At 45.5% G+C, this 15,292-nt stretch overlaps 2 protein-coding genes across 2 annotated transcripts; both read left to right on the top strand.

Moving 5' to 3' along the window:
• The first annotated feature begins 6,507 nt into the window (after nt 1-6,507).
• On the top strand, nt 6,508-7,811 carry LOC117824609. The gene is made up of 3 exons (XM_034700145.1): nt 6,508-6,603; nt 7,169-7,576; nt 7,671-7,811. The coding sequence occupies exons 1-3, from the start codon at nt 6,508-6,510 to the stop codon at nt 7,809-7,811; spliced, it is 645 nt and encodes a 214-aa protein (XP_034556036.1).
• Nucleotides 7,812-9,558: 1,747 nt separating this feature from the next.
• On the top strand, nt 9,559-13,264 carry LOC117824608 (zinc finger protein OZF-like). The gene is given in 4 exon segments (XM_034700144.1): nt 9,559-9,885; nt 11,955-12,779; nt 12,782-12,829; nt 12,832-13,264. Coding segments are annotated over 4 exon segments (1,272 nt in total). The 5' UTR covers nt 9,559-9,692; the 3' UTR covers nt 13,038-13,264.
• The last annotated feature ends 2,028 nt before the right edge of the window (nt 13,265-15,292 follow it).

Genomic DNA, 15,292 nt, shown 5'->3' with positions numbered 1-15,292 from the left:
GTATTGGAGTAAAGTTTGACCAGGAGGATCTACAATTTGACTGAAGTTATGCAGACGTGTACTTTGTCCAACACTGGTGTTAATATTATATTTAAAAAACAATCTACTCATCACACTCATACTAACAGGACCATGTTTCATTTAGCTTACGTGTTGTAAAACAAACGTGTAAAAGTGCTGATATCTGTGTTTCCCCTAGGAGATTTTCAAATGTGAGAAAGTGTCGTTCAGGTTGTTGTCTTTTGATTAAGTTAAAACAAAAATATGTGAAGAAAAAAACATTTTTAGTAACAAAGGCATATTTAATTAAATACACAGCATATTGCTCAAACAATTACACATACAGCTTGCATCACTTAAACCATAAGAGGTAGTGATAACAGCAACAATGTTCAAAGTTGAGACATTTGACTCATTTCTGTTTAAAGGTATGGAAACGTCAAAGCTCTGAGAAGAAGGAGAGCTAGATGAAGACAGAAATGTCAATATCAATGTTTCTGCAGAAGTATCGGTGTAACAGGGTAAAAATGCAGTATTACTTATTCTTCATTATAATTACACAAAGTATACCTGTGTGTGTGTGTGTAGAGCCTCCTTGTATATTTGTTTTTCTAAAGTATTTTGAAGTGCAGCCTCGTCTTCCGGTCATTTTCTTCTTCGTTGGTATCTTGACCTTTATATTTGATTTGCCCCCCTTCCCTCTCCCCTTTTGTATGTTATCCCTTGGGGAGAGGTAGGTGTCCGTCACTTACTTTTATGTTTCCATATATTTACTTATTCTATGTGTGCTTTTGTCCTGTATAGTGTTCCTATGTGTATATTAAACAGAGTTTACTTTTATTCATTTGTAAAGTCATAGTTAAGCAGACTAACTGAACATGCACGTGTTGGTTTACGTGCACTGAAAGTTAAGCTAGTCGAAATGTGCTCTCATCTGGTGCAGGAGCGGAGGCGGGCGGCATACTGTATAAACTCTGAGGTTCTTGTCTGTCTGTTTAACAGGTATGATTATTGTGTTTTATATCTTTTATGTGAGTGTAATGTTTATGCTTGTTACGCAGGCCCTTTTGTATGTTATCCCTTGGGAGAGGAGCGGAGGCGGGCTGCATACTGTATAAAACTCTGAGGTTCTTGTCTGTCTGTTTAACAGAATAAACGCAGAACAAACGAAGTCCTGGTGTTGGTCGTTAGTCAACTTTAAACAAACACAACGCAGATTTCCACCGGTTACACTTGGTGCCGTTCGACCCGTCACATCGTGACCACTGACCGACTGCGCTGGACGCTGCAGCTGTCTCCGTGGCTGCTCTCCTGTCTGCTGCTCCGCTGCTCCGCGCTCCACACTGAGGGTCGGTGCGCCCTGCGCTCGCTGTCAGGTGTCCTTTTTAGCCTGTGGCTTCTGTGAGCCTGAGGACTTAATGTATTGACCGGGGTTTTCGTCATAATCTTGTTATATTTTCCCTGTCTTTTGAGATATATATTGGAAAGGTGATAATTTTTTTTAAAAAGTAGAGAAGAGTAAAAAAAAAAAAAAAAAAAAAAAAAAAAATTTAAAAAAAAAAAAAAAAAAAAAAAAAAAGGTTAATTAGAGTAACAGTGTATAGCTAGATAAGAAGACTCTAGTTGAGTATCCTGTTTTATTTTCCACCTACCATACATGAGCTTTCTCTTTTTTTTTTTTTTTTTTCTCCCCATACAGTTTATTTGTAAGGTGTTTTGGGTATATGCTCTCACTTGATGATTATTCTGTGGGCAGTTGTATGAGATTTTTGCATATACTTGGGGTGATTCAATCATTTTGTTTCAGGATCTTCTTTCTGTTTTCACCTTCAGTTTGTGTGTTGTAGGCTTTAAATATGTCAGGTGATGAAACTGTTGCTGCAAAGGTTTTGTTTGAGCGTGAGGATGTGGGGCACAATTTTAGTTTTGGCATGGGAAGAGGTCAGGCTATTGCTTCATTATGTCTTGGTAGGGGTAGGTCATTGGCTCCTGGTGTTAATGTCAGCAATTTAGACCATTCTGTGTTACTCCCACCATTGGTCCCTGCAGCCACCTCAACACCGATTGCTCAAACCCATTCTCATCCCATGCAATGGTCCCTGCTGAGGTTTTGGGTCCTATGATTACTGACATTGCCAAACAGATAGGGGAGGGTATTAAGGCGAGCCTTGCCACCATGCACCAGCCTGGCCACACCCCTGATCAATCATCTGCTGACCGACCAGTGAGCTCGGTGATCCATCCCAGCTGAAGGTTGTTGTTCAGTCTGAAACCAAAGCCCCTCCCTACTACAAGGGTGACCATACAGATGCATTCTCCATTCAGGAATGGGAGGGAATGATGAAATGTTATCTGTCAAGGATGAACTGTGTGACACACGCTGAAAGGTTCGACCTGATAATGTCCAGATTAACAGGTAGAGCCAGGACATAGTCAAAGTCTCACTTCGCTGCCGTCTTGAACTAGTTGGTGATGAGAGGGTTGCTACTGTGTTTGATATCCTACGGTGCAACTTTAGTGAGTTGACATACTCTAGCCTGCCCATGAAAGACTTTTACAGCACTGTACCACGACCAGGCGAAAGTGCCATGGATTATTGGATCCGATTGAACAAGTCAATTGATGCTGCAGATGAGTGTCTTCGCAGAAGAGGCAAGCAGGTGGAGGACCCCAGCACAGAGGTTGTCACGATGTTCATTAACCACTGCCCCGATCCAATGCTTGCGCTTTCATTCCAGCTGAAGTCTCCTGAGGGGTGGACTGCAGCTGAGGTACAGGACAAGTTGGATGGCCATATGAGAAAAATGAAAACGAATGTAGCTCATTCACATGCTATGTGTCTCTCTGCTCTCAGTCAGTGTCACACCAATGTTACCTGTCACTCTCAGCTTGCCACTCAGATACCTGTTTCCCACACACATGAGCAGGTGCCCATCCCTTCGCCCTTGCTCCCTCCTGTCGCTGCTGGTCTGCCGGAGTCACCCAGTGGAACTTTAAGTCTGCAACAGCCGCCAGCTGTGTGTCCGCTTCCCACCACTCAAAATGTGCATTCTCCATCTGCTTTTTCCAACATACATGCAGCTACAGCTGAGTCTCCAAGCATGGTGGCTATGTTTGACAAAGTTCTCTCCCTGTGCACTGCTTCCGTTGCCAATGGACAGAGACGCACATTCCAGCCCAGCCGTTTTCGTGCCCAACAGAGTGCTCAACCTGCTGCATGCAAAGTCTGTGGCTCTGCTGATCATTCCACTCATGCTCATTGCAGGCTTTACAGGTTATGTCTCAACTGCTTCGGCCCTGGACATGTGAAGCGTGAATGCAACCAGTCTGGCCAAAATCCAGCCATGCACCCCCCGCTCCTCTCATGCTGATTTAAACTAACCGGCCCATGTGAAGAGAGGGGCAACATGGGCAGCCTCAGAGAAACCCTCACCAGTGAAACAGACTCTCAATCTGTGTATGTTAACTGCTGTAAAAATGTGCCTGCTGACAAGACAGTGATAGTTGTGGGATCACAACGAGTTGATGGAGCATGTGAGTTGTTTTATGCTCCAGTGTCGATCAGTGGTCAGTCTACTTTGAGAGGGATGCTTGATTCAGGAAGCATGTCATGCACCCTGAGTGAGGAAGCAGAGTCAAAGCTGAGAGCTTCTGGTGTTCTCTTGGACCCTCAACCTGTGCCAGAGAATGTGGTACTGGTAGGCTGTGGTGGTCTTGTCACGCATCCTAAATGTATCTATGACTTGGACATGAAGATCTATGGCTTCAGTTATGTGGTGCCTGTATTTGTAGTCCTGGTCAGAAAGATGAACTCATTGTCGGAAGCAATGTGCTGCGTTCCATCATCCAAGAGATGAAGTCAAGTGAAAAGTACTGGGAGCTTGTTTCCTCCGCTAACTCTGACCCAGAATGTGAGCAGTTTCTGCAGCTGCTGAGCTGTATCTCTCGTTGGTCGGGTTCTGAGGTTCCAGACAAGATTGGAACGGTGAAGCTGCAAAAAGCTGTCACCCTCTTGCCGCAGCAGGAATATGTTGTTTGGGGGAAGCTACCTCCTTCTGCCCCAGTGTCGCCAGGAAGCACTGTTATAGTAGAACCCTCGTCTGCTCGGTCCACACCAAGAACATCATGGTTGGGCGAGTCATAACACCCATGTGGGGGATCGTTGGATCCCTATGAAGATCCTGAATCCTACACAGGACCCTGTAACACTGCGGCGTAATGCTAAGATTGCAGATGTTTTCCTTGTGTTGCTGTGGAGGATCTGCCCATCGCCCAGGGTCTGAGCAAAACCCAAGGCGTGCCTTCGACTGAATCTCCTCCCTCTCCTGACTCAGTGTCTGACCCTGTGAAGCTACTTGATACCTGTGGGTTGGGTGATGTAGATGTTGAGAGCTGTGAGGTGTCGGTTGAGTGCAAGAAAAAGTTGGCTGAGCTTTTGTGAGCTACAAAGACATCTTCTCTAAGGACAAGCTGGACTGTGTGAGGCAAAGGGATTTGTCCATCGCATTCATCTCAGTGATGACCGCCCTTTAGGCTGCCGTTCCGCCGAGTTCCTCCTGCACACTACCAGAAGCTAAGAGAGGTGCTCTCTGACATGGAGATGAAAGGCATAATCAGCAAGTATCAGTGAGTATGCCTCACCGCTTGTTATGGTCTGGAAGAAATCAGGGACCTGAGAATCTGCACTGATTTTCGCTGGCTGAATGCCAAACAGTGAAAGACGCTACCCGCTGCCTCACCAGGCGGACTGTCGGCTGCCCTTGGTGGAAACGCCTTCTTCAGTACCATGGATCTGACATCAGGATTTTACAACGTTCCCCTCCATGAGTCTGACAGGCACTACACAGCCTTCACTACACCTCTCGGCCTCTATGAGTACAACGGCTCCCTCAAGGCCTGTGCAACAGTCCAGCATCTTTCATGCGAATGATGCTCAGCATCTTTGGTGATCTAAACTACTCAAGCCTGCTGTGCTACCTTGATGACCTGCTGGTGTTTGCGCCTTCTGAGGATGAGGCCCTCAAGAGACTGGAGGTTGTTTTCTCCCGTTTAAGAGCCAGTAACCTGAAGCTAGCGCAGAAAAAGTGTCATTTTCTTCAACGGTCTGTGCAGTTCTTGGGTCATGTGGTTGATGCTAATGGTGTTTCTGTTGACCAGGAAAAAGTGAGGGTTATCTCCAGCTTCAACAAAGAGGATCTCATGAATGCTGATGGCTGCACTCCCTCTCCACAGAAAGTGAGATCTTTCCTTGGGATGGTGATGTTTTATCAGCATTTCGTCTCTGGCTGCTCTCGGGTGGCTAAGCCGCTCTTTGCCTTGACTGCGGGTCAGAAGAGGAGAGTGAAAGGTTCCAGGGGTCAAGGTAGAGCTGGGACATTCCGGGAGTTGACTCCCAAGACTGGACTCCTGCTTGTGAAAGAGCATTTGAGGAGCTCAAGAGTGCACTTCTGAACTGTGTGGTGCTGGCCCATCCTGACTTTGACAGACCATTTCTCCTTTCAACTGATGCATCTTTGGATGGCCTTGGCGCTGTGTTGTCTCAGGTTCCGGGGGTGAGGAGAGAGCAAGACCGGTAGCTTTTGCAAGCAAGTCCCTCAGTCGCAGCCAGTCCAAGTATCCTGCTCACAGACTCGAGTTTTTGGCTTTAAAGTGGGCTGTGTGCGATAAGTTCAGCCATTGGCTCAAGGGCCACAAGTTCACAGTTTGGACTGATAACAATCCTCTCACGTACATCCTGACGAAGCCGAAGCTGGATGCCTGTGAGCAACGATGGTCGCCAAGCTTGCCCCTACTCCTTTGACATCAGGTATGTCCCTGGCAGACTGAATGTGGTAGCGGATGCCCTCAGCAGAGACCCGTTCGCAAAGCCTTTGTCTCGCCGCCTGTTATCAGAACCCTACATCGAGCTCTTACAACAAGCTGGAGATGTGGAGGATCATTGTGTGCAGGATGCCTTTCGTTTGACCTGTCAACCCCAATCTCTGAACAGTCTTCCTCTTTCCACTGCTGTCAATGTCTCCATGTCGGAAGATGATGTGTCCACTGTTTTGTCTTCCACCAGCGACTGGGATTCTGCTACGAGGCAACGTGCAACTTCTCTGTCTGACCACCTGTCAACACTGGCTACACCTGGAGTTGATGAGTTCCCTGTGTTGTCTGTAACAGACCTGCTGTCTCACCAGAACACAGACCCTGTGTCTCAAGGGTTACCTTTTATGTTGGACGGAAGCGTAGACCTTCCAGACGTGAGCGCTGTAATGAGAGTCAACAGACGCTCAGGATCTTGAAGCAGTGGGACAAACTTACACTCCTCAACGGTGTCCTCTACAGAGTTGTCAAAGACCCGCTGACCAAACACAAGAGATTCCAGTTTGTTGTGCCTGATTCCCTTCGATCTGAGGTGCTGTCTGGTGTTCATGACCATGCTGGGCATCAAGGACAGCCACGCACACTCTCTCTGACACGTCAGCTTCTTCTGGTATGATATGGAGAAGGATGTTCGCAACTATGTCAGGAACTGCCACCGGTGTGTACTCAGCAAGACCCAGAGCCAGCCGCAAGAGCCCTTTGGAGAACATTAAGACCACTGCTCCTCTGGAACTTGTGTGCATTGATTCTGGTCTGCTGAGGATAGCAACAACAAGTCTGTGGATGTTCTGGTGGTCACAGACCACTTCACCAAGTTGGCGCATGCATTCCAGTGTCAAGACCAAACAGCTAAAAGAGTAGCCAAGAAGCTTTGGGATGGATTCTTCTGTATATATGGCTTCCCACAACGCATTCATTCTGACCAAGGAGCAAATTTTGAGAGCGAGCTGATGGCTGAGCTTCTGGAACTGAGTGGTTGGGAAGTCTCGCACCTCGCCTTACCACCCTATGGGGAATGGAAACACAGAAAGGTTCAATCGCACACTTGGCAACATGTTGAGATCCCTCCCTCCAAGAGCGAAACAGAAATGGCCTCAGCTGATCCAGTCAATGACGTTCATGTATAACTGTACTGCTCATGAGACTACAGGTTTTGCACCTTTCTATCTGATGTTCGGCAGGGTCCCCAGGCTGCCGGTTGATCTCATGTTTCAGAACGTTCTTCGTGACGACACCACTTGTGATTACGACTCCTATGTCAAGTCTCTGGTTGATGACCTACGCACTGCTATGTTAACAGCCCAAGCGAACAGCAGAGTGGAGCAAAAATCAGTCTGATCAGTACAACAAAAGAACTAGAGGCTTGCCTCTCTCACTGGGCGACCAGGTGCTGGTGGCGAACAAAGGAGTCAGAGGCAAGAAGAAGCTTTCTGATAAGTGGAATCCTCTTGTCTATACTGTTGTGGACTCAAAGCCTGCTCTTCACATCTACCGGATCAGAGACAGGGATGGTCGTGAGCGTGTGGTGCACCGAAACCTCCTCCTTCAAGTCAATTTCCTGCCTTTGGATGTTTCTCTGGACGATGATGCGACTGTTGTGTGTCTGAATGATGGCCTCTCCATGTCTGGACTGCCTGGGGCAGAGATGTCAGTGGTGGACTCTGAAGCTGAGCGGCTTGGACCCTCACTTGCTGGTTCCCTCTCTTCTGTGAGTGACTGTGATGAGGATTTTACTGCCTCCTGGGTTGAGCAACATTCTCCCACTGCTACAGTTTCTGATGTTGACCCATGTCCCCCACCAGTGGCTTCTTCTCCTGCTCTACGTGGGCTGGTTGGTGCTGTTCCCTCCTCGGACTCCTCTGCTGAGCAATACTCCCCACTACCAGTGCCTCAGGTCACGCAGATTCAGATATGGGTCTCAGACTTACCTCCAGATTCGGTAGAGTCATTAAACCTGTTTGTCGTCTGATTGAGTCAATGGCTCAGGTTGAAACATTGTTTGGTATTGACCAAGTTAAATCTACTGTTATACATGTGTAGTTACCTACCTTGTGTCTACCCTTTAACTGTTTTCCTGGAGGATAAACATTTGTTTTGGGTTTAGACAGTTGTATTTTGGTATTGTATTTTGTATTTGCTGAGATTATTGCCCCTTTGCTTGTTCCCACTGTGTGTATGGCCTTGTGTGGTGGTAAAAGGCACCTCATTTCTTTGTCTAAAGAGTACTCCTCAGATTTGCTAGGCGCCGAGCTTGTCTCTGGACTCTTAACCGATTTATGGTGGCATGTGTTGCTGATTTGTTCCACTGGTTTTGTGGTTCCTTATGAAGGCCAGTAGGTTTTGTGGTGAATATGCTTTGTAATGTGTTGCATGATTTTGTGTAATTCTAGAGGGGTGAATGTAACAGGGTTAAAAATGCAGTATTAATTATTATTTCATTATAATTACACAAAGTATACCTGTGTGTGTGTGTGTAGAGCCTCCTTGTATATTTGTTTTTCTAAAAGTATTTTGAAGTGCAGCCTCATCTTCCGGTCATTTTCTTCTTCGTTGGTATCTTGACCTTTATATTTGATTTGCCCCCTTCCCTCTCCCCTTTTGTATGTTATCCCTTGGGGAGAGGTAGGTGTCTGTCACTTTACTTTTATGTTTCCATATTTACTTATTCTATGTGTGCTTTTGTCCTGTATAGTGTTCCTATGTGTATATTAAACAGAGTTTACTTTTATTCATTTGTAAAGTCATAGTTAAGCAGACTAACTGAACATGCACGTGCTGGTTTACGTGCACTGAAGGTTTAAGCTAGTCGAAATGTGCTTTCATCTGTGCAGGAGCGGAGGCGGGCTGCATACTGTATAAAACTCTGAGGTTCTTGTCTGTCTGTTTAACAGGTATGATTATTGTGTTTTATATCCTTTATGTGAGTGTAAAGTTTATGCTTGTTACGCAGCCCTTTGTATGTTATCCCTTGGGGAGAGGAGCGGAGGCGGGCTGCATACTGTATAAAACTCTGAGGTTCTTGTCTGTCTGTTTAACAGAATAAACGCAGAACAAACGAAGTCCTGGTGTTGGTCGTTAGTCAACTTTAAACAAACACAACGCAGATTTCCACCGGTTACACATGGGAAAATGAAAGAAAGGGGAGGTCATATTTTGAAACTCAGAGCGGAGTGGGAAAGGAAAAATATTTTTTTAAGTGCAAAAGAAGAGACTCAGTAGTTATAACTAGGCTGGGGCTTGGGCATTGTGGGCTCAAGAGTGGGCTGGCCCTGATAGGGAAGCACCTGATGGAAAATGTGACTTTGGGGACGTGGAGTCAGTGCGTCATGTTCTCTTGCAGTGTGAAAGATATGCTTGGGAAAGGAGGACGCTGTTCAGAGACCTGCTAACAGCTTGAGAAGCAGTCTTTAGCAGGAGCACGTTATTAAACTTGGACAACTGGGCGAAAGTTAAGACACTGTTGGAGTTCTTACACAGAACCAGAGTGTACTCAAGAATATGAGAATTGATCTAAGGACCTGATTCATCGACCTGAGGAGGGCAGCAATACGCTGTTGTTGCGTCTAGCCTGCCTTACCCGAAGAAGAAGAAGAAGAAGAAAGAAGAAGAAGAAGAAAGAAGAGAAGAAGAAGAAAGAAAGAAAAGAAGAACTTTTATTTTGAAACGGACAACACTCAACCGGAAGTACGTCTAACTGGAGCGCGTGACTCTTTTTTTTCAAATGGTGACTGGTTGGCGCGATAATTCTGTCGGAGTGTTTTTGTCTTCATGGTAGAGTTTAAGGAAGTTTGATAGAGAGCTAGCTGTGTTTGTGAGAGTTGAAAATGTCTAAAGTCCACACACTGAGAGGTTTAGTGAAGCAGAGACTGACTGCGGCTGCTGAAGAGATATTTGAGCTGTTTGAAAGAACGATAGCAGAGTACGAGGAGCAACTTAGTCGATCAGCAGAGGAGAACCAGCGACAACAGAAACTACTGGACGCTGTTTACAACCCGGAAGTCCTCTTACACAGAGCAGGTCTGTTCTCTCTTCTTTAATCTTCTATGAACTTAAACAAGCCGCTTTACAACATGAGGGCGGCTCTATTCTGAGCTGTACGGTCATTTAATGGACGGTGTTGTGCCGAGAAACGCCTGCCCGCCGAGAATTGCATGCACCTCGCGGGAACGCGATTATTCAGCTTCATAGCATATTACATGTCATATATCTGTAAATATTGGACGAGAAAAGTCCAACATATGAGCTGAAGACATTTTGGGACTCTAAAGAGTCCGAATAATAACTTTATAGGTGGATGCATTTTTCGGCAACAGCTATTTTTCTGTCTGCCGAAATATGCATCCACCTCTAAAGTTAGTTTTTGATCCTTTGTTGAGTCCCAAACTGCTGCTAGCTCATATTTTGAACTGTGTGGATTTATTAGTTACAAAATATGACTTGTTCTTTTCTCTATAGCTGAATAACAGGTGGATGCATATTTTCTGACACCTTAAGGCTGATTTATACTTCTGCGTGAATCAACGGCGTACCCTATGCCGGGGGTCCGTGTAGCTCCCGTACCTACGCGAGGCCTACGCACGTAGCTGACGTGCACCTCCTCCTAAAGGCTGATTTATACTTCTGCGTTGAATCAACGGCGTACCTACGCCGGGGTCCGCGTAGCTCCCGTACCTACGCCGAGGCCTACGCACGTAGCTGACGTGCACCTCCTCCAAAATGTAACTACGAGAGCCGACGCGGACCGCAAGCTCTGTGATTGGTCCGCTGGACGGCTTTGTCTTTCCCGCATTCACAGCACTTCCGGGGTCCCGGACATCGGCCACACATCGTCCGTGTATTTCATCTCCTCCTCTCTATTCTTCATTAATCATGTCTGTATGATAAACAGCAACATGTATCAGCTGTAGATTAACAGAACACGCTCTGAATCTCTGTGGAAAAGAAACAGAGATCGTAGCGGGACCGGAAGCAGGCGACTGGCTATCAGAGAGACCACACTGCCCTCAGGCGTTTTGGCGGAGAATTGCTGCGCGACACAGACACAACGACGCACAAGTATGTGGTGCTCATGTCCACGTCAGCCCTGCTGCGTAGGGGAGATGTAGAAGTATAAATCAGCCTTTAAGGCTGATTTATACTTCTACGCAGCAGGGGCTGACGCAGACATGAGCACCACATACTTGTGCGTCGGTGTCTGTGTCGCGCAGCAATTCTCTGCTGAAACGCCTGAGGGCAGTGCGGTCTTTCTGATAGCCGGCCGCCTGCAGCTAAATTCAATCGCTCATCATGGTTTTGAGTTTTCTGCATTGAAATGAAGTCACACATCATCAGTCAAACATTAAGGCTGATAAAACGCTTATTCTACAAAGTCTATTCAACATAAAGACACAAAAAGATATAAACTTTACTTTTGGGTCATAACTCGTCACTATTTAGCCCCACAATAAGAATTGTATCGGTTTTAAACTGTAAATTGCTGTGGACAGCTCTACTATAAGCGGTGCGCGTTCCCGCGAGGTGCATGCAATTCTCAGCGGGCAGGCGTTTCTCAGCACAACACCAGCAATGATTAGAGTTTCTGTTCCTAGAGACAATCTGCATCAATGTGCATCAGACAACTCATCAGGTTAGTCTTTAAAAACAGACATGACTCTGTAGTGGAAGTCACTGCATTAAAAACAGACATGACTCTGTAGTGGAAGTCACTGCATTAAAACAGACAGGACTCTGTAGTGGAAGTCACTGCATTAAAAACAGACATGACTCTGTAGTGGAAGTCACTGCATTAAAAACAGACATGACTCTGTAGTGGAAGTCACTGCATTAAAAACAGACATGACTCTGTAGTGGAAGTCACTGCATTAAAACAGACAGGATTCTGTAGTGGAAGTCACTGCATTAAAAACAGACATGACTCTGTAGTGGAAGTCACTGCATTAAAAACAGACAGGACTCTGTAGTGGAAGTCACTGCATTAAAAACAGACATGACTCTGTAGTGGAAGTCACTGCATTAAAAACAGACATGACTCTGTAGTGGAAGTCACTGCATTTGTTGTTCATGTCACCTGTGTTGTTGTATTTCAGTGTTTCCTGCAGATGTCCAGCATCTGTTGGAGAGTAAAGAAGAGCTTCCCTTTGAGCAGCAGGAGAGGATCCCCAGTCCAGACCAGGAGGACCCACTAGATCCACCACACAATAAAGAGGAACAGGAGGAACTGTGGAGCAGTCAGGAGGGAGACCAGCTTCAAGGACTGGAGGAGGCTGAGACCACCAAGGTCACATTGACTCGAGTCCTTTTGAAGAGTGAAGATCATGATGGAGAGGAACCTCAGTCCTCACAGCTGTCTCAAGTACAAACTGAACAGATGGAGACAGGAGCTGATGGAGAGGACTGTGGAGGAACAGGCAGGAGCGGGGATCCAGATGAGGTCACAACAGAAGACTCTTCTGAAGCTGAGACTGAAGACAGTGTTGATTGGGGAGAGACGACAGAACATCAGTCAGGGTTAGACTCTGTGAAGCAGAGAAATAAAGAAAGACCAGAGCGAGAGAAACCACACAGCTGCTCTGAGTGTGGGAAAACATATAAGAAGAAAGGACTGCTAGCTGATCACATGAGGACTCACACAGGAGAGAAACCCTTCTGCTGCTCTCAGTGTGGTAAAAAGTTCACTCAGAGGCCATATCTGAAGCGTCATGAGAGGGTTCACACAGAAGAGAAACCCTACAGCTGCTCCGAGTGTGGGAAGACATTTATCAGGAAATCGCAGCTTGTTGAACACATGCACATTCACCAGGGGATTTATCTCTTCAGCTGCTCCAAGTGTGCTCTAAGATTCACTCACAAGGCATATCTGAGGCAGCACGAGAGAATCCACACAGGAGAGAAACCATTCGGCTGCTCCGAGTGCGGAGGGGATTTCTCTACAAACAAGATCTGGACAGACACGCATCAAGTCACAAGGCGAGAAACCCTTCAGCTGCTCAGAGTGTGGTAAAACATTTCGCTACAGCAGGCTTCTGAGCATCCACATGCTTCTTCACAGGGAAGAGAAACCCTTCAGCTGTTCAGTGTGTAAGAAAAGATATAACTACCACAAAGGTCTGCGCAGACACATGAAAGTTCACTCCGGAGAGAAACCGTCGAGCTTATCTGAGTGTGGATAAAGATTTACTCTTCAAGGGAATCTGATCCTATATCACTCTTCTCTTTCAGACACAGAACATGACCCAAGTACAGAGCCTCAAAGGTCGTTGGTATTTGAGTCTCAAACACCTTGCCTAGTGAACATTTTCTATTTTCAAGGTTTTATTTCAAGGTTTCAAACATTCTGGCAGACATCTCACGACCCCCCATTTGTGTCTTGTGCCCCCCCCCCCCCCGGGGGGTCCCGACCCACAATTAAGGGACAGGGAGGATAAGGGACACTTGAAAAAACAGTTAAGGTAAAATATACTTTTTTAAATTCTCAGATTAAAGTCTGAATTCTCAGATTAAAGTCTGAATTCTCAGATTAAAGGTGACATATCATGCAAAATCGACTTTTTAATGGTTCTCTACCTGAAATATGTTTCCCTGGCATGTCTACAAACCCCCCGAGAATGAAAAAAATCCATTCTGCCCCTGTTTTGATTTCTCCACCTTTCTGTAAATGTGTGTGAAACCAGCCGTTTCAGACTTCCGTGTTTTGTTACGTAACAACAATATCCGGTCTGTCACGGAGTCAGAGCTCGGAGCTTGTTCAGCCCATAGACTGTATAAAATAATACTGAATCCCTCCTCTGTTTTTCATTACCTGCACACATGTGTGCTAACCATAGACTGTATATAAAAATGGACAGCGTTGCTCCGCCTCTTCCCGTTGTACAGTTCTGAAGCCAAAAAATCCCTCTCCTGGGCGCTGCCATTGTGCAGCCAGAGCCTGTGAAGCCACTGTAATAAGCTCCGCCCTACAGCGTAACGTCACAAGACGCTGTGTGTCCTTTAAAGTTTCGTTCTACGGCGGCTGTGAATCAAAGGAAACCCGGAAGTAAAATTCAGTTTTTTAACCTCTAATAACTAACGAAAAAGAAACTTTTCAGAAAAAGAGGCCTTGAACACAAACCAGTCAAATACTAACTACATATCACCACAGCATACGGATGAGAGAAACATTCATACCACGTGTATATTTTTTTTAAAGTTTGACTGACAGATTTTCTTACCTATACTGCAGCCAGCCACCAGGGGGCAGTCACACTGCTGAAATCCTCACCACCAGCCACCGGAACCTCTCCCTTGGTGCTAACAAGGAGCTTAGAAGGGAGGCATGCTAGTTGTAGGCTGTCTTAATAAACACAAAGGTCGGTTTTACTCCCCACGTCTGCAGATTTGAAGATCTAGTGGATGATTTTTATTTGTCATGGAAAAGTGCTAGCGCTAGTTAGCATAGCTACATAGCTACATGTCGTAGCTGTTGCTGTGTACAAAGACACACGTCGACATGCTGACAAATAAAACAACAAGAAACACTAAATCTGTGACCAATGGTTCAGAAAGGTCCTGCTGCAGGCGCCTCTCCGTCAGGATCAGATTCTGGATCAGATTCAGAGGGTTGAAGTAACGCGGTCTGTGAGCAGCCGTGTATATTCAGCCAACATGTAAACATTAGATCAACGTGCTGGACAGCCGAGGCCACATCCACTTCCTGAGGGGGCGTGGTCAGAGAGAAAACCAACTGTTCTGAGGAGGACTGAAGAAGAGGGCATTTCAGGCAGACCAAAATCTGATTTCAAAGTGTTTTTTTTGAGAAATAAACTTTAAAGACATGTTTTGGGGACCTCTTAGACCAATATATATTGATGAAAAAAGCGTGATATGTCCCCTTTAAAGTCTAAATTCTAATTTTAAAGTCAGAATTCTCAGAATGTTTGAATTCTAAGATTAAAGTTAGAATTTTCATATAAAAGTCAGAATTCTAAGATTAAAGTCTGAATTCTCAGATTAAAGTCAGAATTTTCAGATTAAGTCTGAATTCTCAGATTAAAGTCAGAATTCTCAGATTGAAGTCTGAATTCTCAGATTAAAGTCAGAACTTCAGATTAAAGTCTGAATTTTCAGATTAAAGTCTGAATTTTCAGATTAAAGTCTGAATTGTCAGATTGAAGTCAGAATTCAAATATTGCTCCTTACATGTTTTTTCCAGTGTCCCTCATCCTCTCCCGTACCCTCTGATACGTCCACGCTGCAGCTGAAATGTTCCGTCTGAACTGTCAGATATCACCAGATTAATGGGATTAAGGAATCAGCTGCAGAGTATAAACAGGAGTGATTGTTGTCTTTTATTTGTTTGGATGTTTGTTTTTGATCGCCTGTCTTCCTTCATTCAGTCACTGCAGCTTTTCTGATTTTAGTCTGCATCGTGTGTACTAGTTCACTCTGT

Source organism: Notolabrus celidotus, chromosome 13 (genome assembly GCF_009762535.1).
Source record: "Notolabrus celidotus isolate fNotCel1 chromosome 13, fNotCel1.pri, whole genome shotgun sequence".
In the NCBI taxonomy this organism is placed as follows: Eukaryota; Metazoa; Chordata; class Actinopteri; order Labriformes; family Labridae; genus Notolabrus; species Notolabrus celidotus.
The sequence above is the reverse complement of the archived record's forward strand: the minus strand, read 5'-3'. Positions and strand labels throughout refer to the sequence as shown.